The 16,825-nt window shown below is 42.7% G+C and overlaps 1 protein-coding gene across 2 annotated transcripts in view; it reads left to right on the top strand.

The window, feature by feature from the left end:
* The window catches only part of LOC140715951 (uncharacterized), a 50,144-nt gene extending 37,752 nt beyond the window's left edge, over positions 1-12,392 (top strand). For both annotated transcript variants that reach the window (XM_073028550.1, XM_073028549.1), the window contains exons 8-9: positions 6,067-6,104; positions 8,794-12,392. In XM_073028550.1, coding sequence (XP_072884651.1) covers positions 6,067-6,104; positions 8,794-8,925 — 170 coding nt within the window. In that variant the 3' untranslated portion in view covers positions 8,926-12,392. The remainder of the gene's footprint in view (positions 1-6,066; positions 6,105-8,793) is intronic.
* Positions 12,393-16,825: the final 4,433 nt, after the last annotated feature.

Raw genomic sequence — 16,825 nt, 5'->3', positions numbered from 1 at the left:
TTCCTCATCTAGATCATTTATAAAAATCACGAAGAGTAGGGGTTCCAGAACAGATCCCTGAGGCACTGCACCTTTGACTGAACTCTTTGCAGAGTATGACCCGTCTACAACCACACTCTGGCTTCTCTGGGCAAGCCAGTTCTGGATCCACAAAGCAATGTCCCTTTGGATCCCATGCCTCCTTACTCTCCCAATAAGCATTGCATGAGGTACCTTATTAAATGCTTTGCTGAAATCCATTTACACTACATCTACTGCTCTTCCTTCATCAATATGTTTAGTAACATCCTCAAAAAATTCAATTAGGCTCATAAGCCACGACCTGCCCTTTACAAAGCTATGCTGACTACTCCTAATCATATTATACCTCTCCAAATGTTCATAAATCCTGCCTCTCAGGATCTTCTCCATCAACTCACCAACCATCGAGGTAAGACTCACTGGTCTATAATGTCCTGGGCTATCTCTACTCCATTTCTTGAATAAAGGAACAACATCTGCAACCCTCCAATCCTCAAGAAAGTCTCCCGTCCCCATTGATGATGCAAAGATCATCACCAGAGGCTCAACAATCTCTTCCCTCACTTTCCACAGTAGCCTGGGATATATTTCGTCCGTTCCCGGCGAATTATCCAACTTGATGCCTTCCAAAAGCTCCAGCACATCCTTTTTCTTAATATCTGGATGCTCAAGCTTTTCAGTCTGCTGCAAGTCATCACTACAACTATATTAACTTTTGTGTGGATGCAGTTGTCCCTGTTAGAACTGTTCGCTGCTATCCCAATAATAAGCCCTGGATCACTAGACACATCAAAGGCCTCCTAAACCAGAAGAAGAGGGCCTTTAAAGATGGTGATCGGTTGGAGCTTAAAAGAGTTCAGAAGGAACGCAGAGTACAGATAAGGAGGGCAAAGGAGCAGTATAGGAGGAAGCTAGAACAAAAGCTGCAGAAAAAAAGCATGAAGGAGGTGTGGGATGGGATGAAGATCATCACCGGATGCGGTGCAAAGCGGAGGACGAACATAAGTGGAGATGTGGAGAAAGCGAACCAGCTGAACAACTTCTTCAACAGGTTCGACAGCTCAATCTCATCCTCACCGCAGAAATCCACACCAGGCTTACTTCCCTCACAGGAAAATAGCCACTCACAGGAGACCTTGCCCATGCCCAGGATTACGGCTGCACAGGTGGAAGGTCAACTGAGGAAGATCTGTACCAGCAAGGCGGCTGGACCGGATGGAGTTTCCCCACGATTACTGAGGGCCTGTGCGACTGAGCTGGGAGAACCACTACAGCGCATCTTCAACATGAGCCTGGAGCAGAGAAGAGTACCCAGACAGTGGAAAACATCCTGTATTGTCCCGGTACCGAAGAAACCACAACCAAAGGAGTTGAATGACTTCAGACCTGTTGCCTTGACGTCGCACGTGATGAAGACCATGGAGCGGCTGATAATACAGAATCTGAGGCCACAAACCAGGCACGCCCAGGATCCTCTTCAGTTTGCGTATAAGGAGAAGGTGGGAGTGGAGGATGCTATCACGTATTTGCTGCACAAATCACTCTCTCACCTAGAGGGGGTCAGTTGTGCTGTGAGGATTACATTCCTTGACTTCTCTAGTGCCTTTAACACCATCCAACCCAAGATCTTAAGGCACAAACTAACGGAGATGGGAGTAGACTCTCACATGGTGGATTGGATAGTGGACTACTTGACAGATAGACCTCAGTATGTGTGGTTGGGAGACTGTAGGTCTGACACGGTGGTCAGCAGCACAGGGGCGCCGCAGGGAACCGTACTCTCTCCAGTCCTGTTCACCCTGTACACATCAGACTTCCAATATAACTCAGAGTCCTGCCATGTGCAGAAGTTTGCTGATGACACGGCCATAGTGGGGTGTGTCAGAAATGGACAGGAGGAGGAGTATAGGAAACTGATACAGGACTTTGTGATATGGTGCAACTCAAACTACCTGCGTCTCAATATCACCAAGACCAAGGAGATGGTGGTGGACTTTAGGAGATCTAGGCCTCATATGGAGCCAGTGATCATTAATGGAGAATGTGTGGAGCAGGTTAAGACCTACAAGTATCTGGGAGTACAGTTAGACAAGAAGCTAGACTGGACTGCCAACACAGATGCCTTGTGCAGGAAGGCACAGAGTCGAATGTACTTCCTAAGAAGGTTGGCGTCATTCAATGTCTGTAGTGAGATGCTGAAGATGTTCTATAGGTCAGTTGTGGAGAGCGCCCTCTTCTTTGTGGTGGCGTGTTGGGGAGGAAGCATTAAGAAGAGGGACGCCTCACGTCTTAATAAGCTGGTAAGGAAGGCGGGCTCTGTCGTGGGCAAAGTACTGGAGAGTTTAACATCGGTAGCTGAGCGAAGGGCGCTGAGTAGGCTACGGTCAATTATGGATAACTCTGAACATCCTCTACATAGCACCATCCAGAGACAGAGAAGCAGTTTCAGCGACAGGTTACTATCGATGCAATGCTCCTCAGACAGGATGAAGAGGTCAATACTCCCCAATGCCATTAGGCTTTACAATTCTACCGCCAGGACTTAAGAACTTTTTAAAGCTATTATTAATGCTTTTTGAGATGGTGATTTAGATGCATATCATATTTTTTTTACTGAGTTAAGTATTGTATGTAATTAGTTTTGCTACAACAAGTGTATGGGACATTGGAAAAAAGTTGAATTTCCCCATGGGGATGAATAAAGTATCTATCTATCTATCTATCTATCTATCTATCTATCTATCTATCTATCTATCTATCTATCTATCTATCTATCTATCTATCTACAATCATTAAGATCCTTTTCCATAGTGAATACTGAAGTAAAGTATTCATTTAGTACCTACCTATTTCCTCCAGTTCCATACACCCTTTGCCACTGTCACATTTGATAGGTTCTATTCTTTCACATCTTATCCTCTTGCTCTTCACATACTTATAGAATGCCTTGGTCTGCATGCCAACGTCTTCTCATGGCCCCTTCTGACTCTCCTAATTTCCTTCATAAGCTCCTTCCTAGTAGCCTTATAATCTTCTAGATCTCTAACATTACCTAGCTCTCTGATCCTGTTGTAAGCTTTTCTTTTCTTCACGACTAGATTTATTACAGCCTCTGTACACCACAGTTCCTATACCCTACCATAACTTCCCTGTCTCATTGGAATGTACCTATACAGAGCTCTACACAAATATCCCCTGAATGTTTGCTGCATTTCTTCCGTACTTTCCCTGAGAACAACTGTTTCCAATTTAAGCCTCCAATTTCCTGCCTGATAGCCTCATAGATCCTCTTACTCCAATTAACGCTTCTCCAACTTGTCCGTTCCTATCTCTCTCAAATGCTATTGTAAAGGGGATAGAATTATGATCACTATCTCCAAAATGCTGTCCCACTGAGTGATCTGACACATTACCTGGTTCATTTCCCAAAACCAAATCAATTACAGCCTCTCCTCTTGTAGGCGTATCTACATACTGTGTCAAAAAACCTTCCTGAGCACACCTAACAAACTCCACCCTATCTAAACACCTCGCTCTAGGGAGATGCCAATCAATAATTGGGAAATTAAAATCTCCCCTTACGACACTCTGTTATTATTACACCTTTCCAGGATCTGTTTACCTATCTGCTCCTCGATATCCCTGTTACTATTAGGCGGCCTTCCTGTTCCTAACCTCCACCCACAGAGACTCCGTAGACAATACCTCCATGTCGTCCAACTTTTCTGCAGCTGTGACACTATCTCTGATCAACAGTGCCATGCCCCCACCTCTTTTGCCTCCGTCCTGACCTTTCTGAAACATCTAAAACACAGCACTTTAAGTAACCAAACCTGTCCCTGAGCCATCCAAGTCTCTGTAAAAATGACCATATCATATCTCCAAGTACTGATCCATGCTCTAAGCTCATCCGCTTTGTTCACAGCACTCCCTGCATTAAAATAGACACATGTCAAGCCTTCGGTCTAAGCGTGTCCCTTCTCTATCACCTGCCTATTCACCCTCTCGCACTATCTACAAGCTTTCTCTAATTGGGAGCTAACTTCCTCTTCCCCAGTCTCTTCAGTTCGAAGGCTATTTGAGGCGCACACCATGGGGAGCATTTAATAGGTGGCAGGAGTTTGTCCCCATTCGTACCCCTTAAGCTACCAAAAACTGATTAACGTTAATGTCAAATAGGCACTATTGGATTAGGTGCTTAAGTTGGTGCTCTCAATTATTACAAACAGTCAATTCAAACTTCCACTTAAAGAAGACAGGACGGCCCCTTTGGTGAGGAATTTCTCATTATTTTTATATTACTTGTTACATGGGATATTTGCTCAGTATACAATGGTAACCAACAACAGTGATCTCATAAATCTGTCTGAACAACCAACTAGCTTGTACTATTATGACAGTCAATAATCTAGGAAGTAAAACCAGGAAAAAAAGTTGTTTAATACTTAAGTTGTTTTTACAGAACGGAACTAGTGTTCATTGCATCGGTCTTTAACTTTAAAAATCCATAGAAAAGAGACAATTTCTTTTGTGTTTTTACGGTTATCTATGAAGAAAATCATTGTTCAGTTGAACACTTCTCATAAATAATACACCAGCGAACTTTTAGTTTACAGCGTGTAAATTAACAGATTGTTAGAGGGTGCCAATGCCCCAGAATTCAGTGAGAATTCAGAATTCAGCTAAGGCTGAAATGTCGTACACAAACAGGAAAAAAAGGCACTGACTCAGCGGGATCGTGTCTGTAAATACTGCCACTGAATGTTAAGTATAAAAGAGATTTAATATAGGAAGAGTAGATAATAAGTGAAATCTGTTTAAGTTCGGAATTCAAGAACTCTGCAACTTGAATCGCTTCGTCTGCCAAATATTAATGGGTTACCACTGATCGTATACGGTATCAGTTAATTATCATGAAATGCATCATTGTGGTGTTTTTGGTATTTGGTAATCCACAATCTGCACCTTCCACTGAAAGGGAAGATAATAACTTCCTCAAAGATAATATCCATCTGCAGCGGGAATATATCAGAGTTAATTTAAGTGCTTATAATTGTTTCAATGAGTGAGATAATTGTATGTGATTTATAGACCGATGTGCACATTTCCCAAATATTTATATTACAACCCTCACTCCCAACTGGACGTGTTCCAAGTGATTGGTCTGATTTACGATGACCAATTTGAACTACTAGAAAAGAAAAGGAGCTGGGCGAAATAAATTTGGTTTTGTATAGTTGCAAAAGGCTATCCTTTGATGTTCAGTCTTTCATTATTCACTCGCTGATAAGAACATTACGAGTGGGAGCAGCAGTAAGCCGTTTGGCGCGTCGGTCCTGCTCTGCCATTCAATAAATTCATGGCTGATCTTGACGTGCGCTCAGCTCCGCGCACCGGCCCCTTTCCATAATCTTTAATGCCCCTGCTATGCAAAAGTCCAGCCAATCTGACACCATTTGTCAATATTCCCCTCCTCACCTGAATCCAGCTATCGCTTGCCAGCTCATGCCCCCACCCCACATTTTTTACTTGCTACCTCCGCTCTGTTATTTCAGTGCAGAAGAAGGATCTCGACCCGAAACATCGACTGCCCATTTCCTTCCACAGATGCTACCTGACCTGATCGGATCTTCCAAGTGGTTATTATTTTCTTCTTCTTGTGCTTCAGATTGCAGCATCTGGTTCAATTTGCCTTCTCTGCCCAGGTCCACATATTGCTGTTTTTAATCACTGGCTCAAAGTTGGAAGGAACAGGACATACCTGCTGTCAAGCCAATTGTGATATGACACTAGTCTCAGACTTTCAAAGTAATTTTACACGCTACGTATCTATAATTTTAAGCCATCTCAAGCTACTGATGATTCTAAGATATCTCGGTGGTTTCCGATCCATCGTGATATTATTAACTGGCATTGCTCAATTATTTTTTCCGATAGATCATTAAACATTGTAGACTTATTCGATTACTCCAAGGCATAGAATATTAAGGAAAAAAACTGTTAAGTTATCCTTAATATTTTATCTGCATGACTTTTTCCCTACAGATCGAGTGAGCAGCAGGCGTTCATTTAGGTTTTCACGTGTAAGTATCTCCTTGATTTTTTTTAAATTTATGAGTGATTTGGGATATCGCATCTGTATTGATCGGAGCTTTCAAAGACAGAAATACCTCTCAGGCAGAGGAAACATTAGGTCCGCGTTGTACTCAACGTGCTGAGCCAATCTGACACCATCTGGATTGCTGGCTCAATGACTAGTTGCAAAATGCACTGTGCACTCCTCGTTTTCAAGCTGGGAGGGAGCATCTCCATTCACTGCGCTCCGTCGTTAGACTAATGTGTCAAAATAAGTGCAAGAGGAGAGGAAAATATAATCATTTAATCATTATTCTGGCAATTCGGTTTGCCACAAAACTGGAATCAAAGTACACAGCCTTAAAAATGTTATACATACAGAAGAAGCTGGGCCTCAACTCCACATTGAATGGATATGTATCCTTCTCCTACAGAGGTCCCGTTGTGAATCCGTAATGTCGCTAGCAAATGGACGTGCGTTTCTCTGTCTCTGCCCGTGTGTCCATATATCTATATGTGAGAGCTAACATCTGTGCATGTTGCATCTGCATGAATGCGTGTATGTGTGTGTGTGTGTGTGCGTGTGTGTGTCTGTATGTTTTTCTTTATACCTGTGTTATGCTTCTGAGTGAGTTTTTGTTTGTGCTTGATTGTATGTGTCTGTGTGAATGTGTGTATATACGTGCCTACGCGCACGTTTGTGTCTGCGTGTGTTTGTGTGTGTGTGTGTGTGTGTGCGTGTGTGCCTTCTTACTCTTGTAGTTTCTTAACGCGCTCTCCAAGCTTTATAGATTTTCCAGCCCTATGACTCCTCTTTATAAGGATTTTATTTATTTTTACCAACACAGCCATGCAAAGCACCCTGCATAACTGCCTGTCATTTCGCTACAATGTGTATCCGTGTGTATGAAGCTCCCAATTATAATCCTTATTCATCTAAGACTCAATGGTGCCCAGAATGTCACACCATCTAACCTTTAATTGTGCTGTACGATCATCTACCTTATTTTGTCCACTGGTGCATTCAAATATAACGCCTCCAGTTCTATATTCATCACCCTTTTCAGTTTTTCCCCCATGTTACGCTTCAACTCATTCCACTGACAACAGGCAATTTTCCCCATCATCTGCCTGTCCTTCCTTACATTCTCCCTTTACTCAACTTCTAATTATATACCAACTGTCCCATTCTCAACCATGTCATTCCGTTTCTCATCCCTCTGTCACATTAGTTTAAACCCTCCTGAACAGCTCTAACAAACCTGTCCGCAACGATATTGATCCCGTTCGGATTCAGGTTTAACCATTCCTTTCTGTGCAGGTTATACCCTCCCCAGAAGAGATCCCGAACATTTCAGATCCAGAACTCTGAAATCAAGCCTCAGCCAGGCATTCATCTCCCAACCCGTCTCATGGTCGCCCTCACTGGCGCAACTGGCGAGAGATTGCTGCCCAGGAGGTCGTGCATTGCAACCTTCTACCTAAATCCCTATATTCTATCTTTGGGACCTCCTTTCATTTCCTACCTATATCGTTGGTACAAATGCTGTATGTAATACGACCTCTGGCTGTTTACAAACCCCCTTTTGAATGATGTGGGTCTATCTGAGACATCCCTGACCATGCCATCTGGGAAGCAAAATACCTTCCGTGTCTCTTTGTCACATTCACCGAGACACCCATCTGCTGCCCTGACTATAAAATTCCCTGTCAATACTACACTCATCTTCTCTTCCATCTCCTTGTGAGCCACAGAGTCATACACGGTGCCAGAGACCAGCTCGCCGTGGCTTCTTCCCATTTCACCCTTATCCTTCTCCAAAGTAGGATGCTTATTTTGGACAGGAACAGCCCCAAGGGTACTCTGCACTACTTGCTTATTCCCTTGCCCTCTCCTGACAGTCACTCGGGAAACTGTATCCTGCACCTTAGTGATGACTACCTCCCTGTAGCTCCTATTCCCCTTCCCACTTTCCCATTCCCCTGTATAAGTTGAAGGTCATCGAGCTGCAGCCCCAGTTCCTTAACACTGTCTCTGAGGAGCTGCAAATCGGTGCACTTCCTGCAGATGTAGTTATCAGGGAGATCTAAGGTCTCCCAAAGATCCTAAATCTCATAAAATGAACATGCCATTAACATTCTCAGAAGCCCTATGTACTAATAGACAAAAAAACTTACTTAGATCCTTCGCCGGCCTGCCCATCCTGGTCTCGCCAAAGCTTGTTGAGCCAAAGCCGGATAACCTTAACACATCCCCATTCCAACAAGGCTGCTCTGGTTACAAATTATTTCTTTTTATTGTCTCAAATGAGACACACTCCGGATGAGCCTTGCCGTTTTCAAAAGACGCTCGCCCTGCAAGACGTCGCTGTCACACTTGCTAGTTCAGAGAATAACTTAATCACGACTAGACTTACAATTTTCCTGTGGCTACCGACCTGCAAGGTCACTCGCTACTTCAAATGTTTGTGGCTGTGGTGTGTTTGTGAGTATGTGTTTATGTGCATTTGTGCTTATGTATATGCATGTATGTGTTTCTGCCTATGTATGGGACTGTGACATATATCCCTCCAGCCCCTTTCAACCTTTGTAGAGTTGTGCATGCATGTCTGGCTGTATGTGAGCGCGCTTGGATTACACAGAAAGAGAAAGGTCCTATTCACTGGAACTAAAGTGTTTTAACCATTTCTGTTCCAGGATCTGGAAACCCCAAGAGAACAAGAAGGTGAAAATGCCTATTGCACCAACCAGAGCACAGAGTTTTTGAACGGCACGCAGACCCACCCAGGTCTCCATGCGAAGCCTTATTTCATAACCTTTAGAGAGTAGTCACTCGTCGCCGTAGGGTAAACCTTCACCGTAGCCCGTAAGCAAAAAGTAAACTAAGTTGAGGCAATGTATTGTGGCGGTGAATGTCAACTATTATATACGTCTCTGCTCCTCATCTTCAGAAGTCAAATGTTAACTGCGATTATCGTTGATATTTTGAAATATCGGGTTGATATTGAAGAATAAGAACATGACAAACCAGTAGCAGCGTGCTCTTCAAACCAGTCTTGAACATGAAAATACTCTTCCGGGCCTCACCTCCTCCTCTGTATCAATTCTCCATGGTCTCCAATATGCCTATCTTAAAGCCAAGCCATTTACCTCTTCTTTAAGTCGTCCATGTGATTCAAAATCTATTACATCCGTTGGTAGTGAATACCAGAGAATCCCATTTCGTTGACGAGCTGTGTTTTTCCAGCTGCATGATACGTGGATCATCACTGACTTCATGACCGCTCTCAGTGGGCATTGATACACGATGGTTTGCAAGACGCTCTGTTAAAATATCCATCAAAGTACTGCTCTATAAAGTAAGAACTGTGTGTTCTTCTCTCTCGGACCAGGCCTTCAGAATTCGACAGAGAACAGCACAAGTGCAAAGGCTTTTACTTTAAAGATACACCCCTACTCCTGTCCCTGTTGAATAACAAAGAAAGCTGTTAATGGGATATCTCATTTATCAGAGGCAGCCTCGCATTCAGTTGCAAATTCCTGAAGACCTAGCAATCCCGCTCTAAAGCTGGATAAGATTGGACAGACAGGAAGCTTCTGGTAGTGGGAGAGCTGATAACCAGAGGGCACAGCCTCAGAATAAAGGGGCATTTCCTCATCACAGTTCAGATTTTCAAATGCATTCATTTCCAACGTATGTGTATGTCACCACTCTGGCATTCATTTCCTGCAGGCATTCACAGTAGTTGCAAACAATGCAATGGAATCATTCATATATATTTAAAGAAGAGTTAAATTGTTAAAACTTACGAGGGAGAAATGAAAAGAAATGGGTTTATAGGGAATAATAAATCAGCCATAACCCATTCCATGAGAGTAGATTCCCTGGAAGGAATAGCCTAATTCTGCTCCTATGCAGAATTATTGTCTTATTGTCCACTGTTTCCAAGCATTGGGTATATTTAAAGCGGTGGTTTATGGGTTCTTCATCGTTAAGGGCATCAAAGGTTAGAGGAGAATTTAGTTGAGAGCGAAAGTAAATTAGCCATGATGGAATGAAACAGTAAACGCGATGGGCTGAATGGCTTAATTGTCCTTTTATGTCTTATGGTCACATTGTCCTCTATATTGATACGATCAGCTGCACAACATACAAATAAACAGCGTAGCAAGCCTTCAGGCCAACCAATGCCAAGCTCAACTGTTATCAGCTTCCAAACAATTTGACCCTCTTTCCAGAAAGGGAAAAGTTCATTGCAAGCTAAGTGAGATAACTCGCACGTTGAGTAGATATTTGCTCAACAGAGAGAAGAGGTAGCGCATTTACTATAACACTGTCTTAAAAAGCCAGTGATCTGGATTCGATCACAACCTCTGCACCTGCCTGCGTGTGGAATCTCCACATCCATCCTATTGCCAACTTGATTTCCTCTGGCAACTCCGGTTCCCTGACATTTCCCAAATGCATGCAAACTATACTATTAATTTCCACACTGGACGTAATTAATGCGATTGTGTGCTAAATAGGTTACAGCGAAAAAGTAAGGGGGGGGGGGGAAGTAGACAATATTGCCCCAGAAAAGCTTCGTCGGCTGAACATAATGCATCTACACCACAAGGCAATATGGTAAATAAAACAGCGAAACAACACGATGATGTCCTGAGATACATATAAAGATATTGCTTGTGACGGCTAAATCTCTGCTAATCATCAGAAAGAGATTTTATTCTGAGTCTTCAACTGACTAAGCTGACTTCCATAAGCATACATACTCATCAAGAATAGACTTAAAAAGCAAAATCCAGCCACTTGTTCGATTATCTGCAGGTTGAACTGTATTCTAATTCCGCTCACCAACACTCGTCAAAGGGATTTATCTGGCCTGGCGATTATAGGCCTCATCCAAATACTTCTAAAAAGTTGTGGACAGACCCTGACTCCACCAGCCACTCAGAACTGGTGTTTCTAATTTCACCCACCCAAGATAAAAGACTGCTTCCCATAAACCTTCTAATCTACTGAACGACTTTGGTTCAGGAGCCTGATACTTAAGGAATAATAACCGTTCCTGAACCTGGTGGTGTGAGCCCTTAGGCTCCTGTGCCTTCTTCCTAATAGCAGCAGCATGAAGAGAATGTATCCCGGCTGGTGAGGATCTCTGATGATGGATGCTGCTTTCCTGCTACAAAGCTTTGCGGATAAGGATTCAGTGGTGGGGAAGGTTTTTCCGTGATGGGCTAGACCCTATCTCTTACATTTTCCAGGATTTTCCATTCAAGGGCACAAGTGCTTCCATACTCAACTACACTCAATATGCTCTCATCTACGCACCTTTAGAAGTTTGTCAAAGTTTTCGATGTCACGCCGGATCTTCGCAAACTCTTAAGGAAGTAGGTGCGCTGCCGTACTTGCTGGGCCCAGGAACCCCTCCACCTCTGATCCTCCCGTAAGCACTGGCTCATGGACCTCTATTATCCTTCTCCTAAAGAAAATAATCAGCTCTTTGGTCTTAGTTTTGCTGACATTGGGTAAGAGATTCAGACAGGTTTTCACTCTATTACTTTCCATAGATGCTGCCCTCCTGCTGCGTTCCCCCAGGATTTTCAGTATGCCACTCTGGATTCCCAGCATCTTCAGAATCCCTTATGCTGAAAGCTCTTAACAAAATTTGATTTTACAATGTGAAACCAATGTCAATTTTCAATGATCCTCTCATTCATAATTTAACCTGCAAATTCCCATCAATGCAAAAGTCCACCTCCAGATGCTACATTAATTTGAAGCCCTTCACTTACTCCAGAACCACTCTGCACTTACCCATGACGACAATGGGTGAGATTTGTTGAATTTAGCATCTAAGTACTTATTATCATCTTCACAATTGTATTTTGGTAGTATGTGTACTTTAAGCAGTTATTCTGCCATCTAAGAATACCAGATGAAGGAGCTGAACAATAGTTGAGAATGTTGCTTGCCAACATACAATCATTTCATGTATTCGTCTGCAAATGATATCACAATTTTTGAGAGCAAAAAAGCGATGTATACTTCCGCATGATCTCACTTTTCCGAATAAGTTGCCGAATGTAATTTGTGAGTTAGTGCTATTTTTAAGGACATGTGTTTTTCTGAGACAATTATATTTTTCTTCTGTCAGTCCGATTGTATTCTTTTTGGGTAGACCATTGGTCAACCCAAATGAATAATGCATACCAATAGACGGGTGGATGACTATGTATTTGGGTAAAAGTTTTATTGCATAACAGAGTCCAAATAAAATAAATCAATATCTTTATTATAGCGTTGAAGTTTGAATTTGATATTAGCTTTTCGGTGGGTGCACTGAGTCGGTGACCAAGCCCTGTTCTACAAAAGACTGCTTTTGGGATGTCAGATATACTCATGAGGAACACGATGAGATGAACAACCATAATGTGAAAGCACCAGAAACGGCGCAGAAGAGGTTAACCAGTATATTTCTTATATCTCACTTTAGATGGTGTTGGCTATAAGGAAATGTTGAACGCACTTGTGTTGCATTCTCTAGATAATCTCGTCCTGGTACACAGAATCTCCTTTCAGTTTTCCTAACTAATGAATCCCCTTGCACCACAGCTCGCCTCTTCTCCCTTTTTTCCTTGTGAGTCACAGAGTCAGACTCACCAACAGAGACCTGCACTTTCCTCTACACTGGCTGTTTAACTCGTTTACCCTTCCTGACTGTCATACAGTTTCCTGTGTCCTGAACCTTGGGCATAGCTACCTTTCTATATACCCTGTCTATCACCCCTCTGCCTCCCAAATGATCCAAAGTTCATCCAGTTTCATCACCAAATACTTAATGCGGAGTTTTAGAAGCCGCAGCTTGATGTACTTCTCGCAGTTGCAGTCATCAGGGACACTGAAGGTCTCCATGTTTTGCCACATTGGGCAAATGGAGCATTCTACGATCCTGTCTGACATCTCCACTGTTCTAATTGATCAAACAGGAAGAAGGAAGAACAGTAAATTATGGAGTGGATAATCTGATAAATAATGAACAAACAATGACAAGGCTATAGGAAAGGAGCTGAAGGAACATCAAAACAGTTCTGGCTGCCTTCTTGTTTAAGTCCGGCTTCCTGATTCCATAGTTTCGTATCTAAGTAAAAAGAAACATGATCGAGTATAGGTATTTTAATAACTTAATTTTAATTTCAAATATTTTATTTGTTTTTTAAAATTGTTCATTTCAATTCTAACTGTTCTAAGGAACTGAATAGCGGTCCACCTAACACCAAGGTAAAATGGTACTCCAGAGCTATACATGCCTGTCATGCTAATTTAGGATGGGTCCTCTGCATTTCACAAAAATAAATAACAATGTAGGTACAGTGATCTGGAGCAGCATTTGTGGAAAGAGAAACCAGTTAAGGTATTAGTATACGACGCTACACCAGGAACTTCACGAAGATCAGGTTCCATTAATTTGGCTATTCATAACTAGCACATGCAAGTACTGGTATGTGGTAACTCATGGAAAGACAACTGGGAATTGAGGCTCAGCACAGATACCCTTACAGTTAACTAATATTTAGCTTGGAAGCAAGCTTCACGGAAGTTGGTGGCAGTGGAAGAGAGTGGATATTGTTGTCCAACAATGATCAATGCAGGAACCTAATTTCAGAATATTGTTTCAGTAAATTAGGCTCCCTAAAACAGCTTCCTTCGGCTGTCCTACGCTCTACCCACACTCGATTTGGGGTTTGGTAGATCGTTTATGCACTGTCCATTGCCACTATGTATCTGCTTGTAACTGAGCAATAAAATCTGGGGAGATCATGATGGTGTAAAAGCTGTAAAAGCTTTTACAGGTATGTGAAAAGAAAAAGATTGGTCAAGACAAATGTAGGTCCCTTACAGTCAGAAACAGGTGAATTGATCATAGGGAACAAGGACATGGCAGACCAATTGAATAACTACTTTGGTTCTGTCTTCACTAAGGAGGACATAAATAATCTTCCGGAAATAGTAAGGGACCGAGGGTCTACTGAGATGGAGGAACTGAGGGAAATACATGTTAGTAGTGAAGTGGTGTTAGGTAAATTGAAGGGATTAAAGGCAGATAAATCCCCAGGGCCAGATGGTCTGCATCCCAGAGTGCTTAAGGAAGTATCCCAAGAAATAGTGGATGCATTAGTAATAATTTTTCAAAACCCCTTAGATTCTGGATTAGTTCCTGAGGATTGGAGGGTGGCTAATGTAACCCCACTTTTTAAAAAAGGAGGGAGAGAAAAACCAGCAAATTATAGACCGGTTATTCTGACATTGGTGGTGAGGAAAATGCTAGAGTCGGTTATCAAAGATGTGACAACAGTACATTTGGAAAGAGGTGAAATCATCGGACAAAGTCAGCATGGATTTGTGAAAGGAAAATCATGTCTGACAACTCTTATAGAATTTTTTGAAGATGTAACTAGTAGAGTGGATAGGGGAGAGCCAGTGGATGTGGTATATTTAGATTTTCAAAAGGCTTTTGACAAGGTCCCACACAGGAGATTAGTGTGCAAACTTAAAGCACATGGTATTGGGGGTATGGTATTGATGTGGATAGAGAATTGGTTGGTAGACAGGAAGCAAAGAGTGGAAGTAAACGGGACCTTTTCAGAATGGCAGGCAGTGACTAGTGGGTTACTGCAAGGCTCAGTGCTGGGACCCCAGTTGTTTACAATATATATTAATGATTTAGATGAGGGAATTAAATGCAGCATCTCCAAGTTTGCGGATGACACGAAGCTGGGCGGCGATGTTAGCTGTGAGGAGAATGCTAAGAGGATGCAGGATAGGTTAGGTGAGTGGGCAAATTCATGGCAGATGCAAATTAATGTGGATAAATGTGAGGTTATCCACTTTGGTTGCAAGAAAAGGAAAAGAGATTATTATCTGAATGGTGGCCGATTAGGAAAAGGGGAGATGCAACGAGACCTGGGTGTCATTGTACACCAGTCATTGAAGGTGGGCATGCAGGTACAGCAGGTGGTGAAAAAGGCAAATGGTATGTTAGCATTCATAGCAAAAGGATTTGAGTACAGGAGCAGGGAGGTTCTACTGCAGTTGTACAAGGCCTTGGTGAGACTGCACCTAGAGTATTGTGTGCAGTTTTGGTCCCCTAATCTGAGGAAAGACATTCTTGCCATAGAGGGAGTACAAAGAAGGTTCACCAGATTGATTCCTGGGATGGCAGGACTTTCATATGACGAAAGACTGGATCGACTAGGCTTATACTCACTGGAATTTAGAAGATTGAGTGGAGGATCTTATTGAAATGTATAAAATTCTAAAGGAATTGGACAGGCTAGATGCAGGAAGATTGTTTCTGATGTTGGGGAAGTCCAGAACGAGGGGTCACAGTTTAAGGATAAAGGGGAAGCCTTTTAGGACCGAGATGAGGAAAAACTTCTTCACACAGAGAGTGGTGAATCTGTGGAATTGTCTGCCACAAGGAACAGTTGAGGCCAGTTCATTGGCTATATTTAAGAGGAAGTTAGATATGGCCCTTGTGGCTAAAGGGATCAGGGAGTATGGAGAGAGAGGAGGTACAGGGTTCTGAGTTGGATGATTAGCCATGATCATACTGAATGGCGGTGCAGGTTTGAAGGGCCGGATGTAATACTCCTGCACCTATTTTCTATGTTTCTATGTGTGTGGAGAGGGGGCTTATAAGATTGCCAGGAAAATTAAAACTGTGGGGCCCATGTAAGATTAACATGAACTGGTCTTTGATTGCAGACTCAGAATCCGTGTGCCTTTCTTCTGTGTTCTCTCTCTCTCTCTCTCTCTCTCCTCTCTCTCTCTCTCTCTCTCTCTCTCTCTCTCTCTCTCTCTCCTCTCTCTCTCTCTCTCTCTCTCTCTCTCTCTCTGGCTATATAGATTGTAACTCTTCTTATCTTCGATCTACGTTTAATAGTTATATTATGGGATGATGACGTTGATAATGGCACAAGGCAAACAGCAAAAGCGAACACTAATCAAAATGTTTGGTTCCGTGGCCTGCTCGTGTGCATTTGTACATAGAAGGCAACATTGAATGCTTACACATTTATCGGTTGAGTAGCTTAATTTCCTATGCGTTGCTCTAATGTTACTTCTATCGTTCAAATTCTGAAGAAGGTTATTCCCATCCATACATGTTCCTGAAATGCTGAGCTCCTCCAGCACATTATGTGTATTTCCGGCATCTGTAGTAACTCGTCTCCTTCAACTCTTCTCCACTCTCCAACCAACAAATATGAACTACATTGTATCGCTTCGAAGAGAACGACAGTTATGCATGCGGTCATTCAATATGGCATCGAATCCATTTGGGCTCTCTTTGTTCAAGCGACCTTTCGAATGCGTATGTTGTCGTCTCGGCAGGCCGGGGTTGTAGCACCTAAACAGTAAGCTCTCAGTATGTACCAAGAATAACATGATTCAATAAAAATGCTGCATTATACTGCTCCTACTCCGCTCATGCGTAACAAACTGTGGTTTGGCTAAATCAATCGGTTTGCCAATATTGTGTTGGATTTGATATTAGAATGACCTTCCAGCACTCTTTACTAACAGCACTCTTTCTCTTCCCGTAACTTCCCGTCATTCCGACACATTCTCAGGTTTTCCGCTGTTATCACGTACATCCACTGCTCAGGATGCTATTGTGCTGGAGGGAGCGCAGAGGGGACTCCCTGAGACGTTCCCATGATCTTG

This window comes from Hemitrygon akajei, chromosome 24 (genome assembly GCF_048418815.1).
Source record: "Hemitrygon akajei chromosome 24, sHemAka1.3, whole genome shotgun sequence".
Taxonomy (NCBI): domain Eukaryota; kingdom Metazoa; phylum Chordata; class Chondrichthyes; order Myliobatiformes; family Dasyatidae; genus Hemitrygon; species Hemitrygon akajei.
The sequence above is the reverse complement of the archived record's forward strand: the minus strand, read 5'-3'. Positions and strand labels throughout refer to the sequence as shown.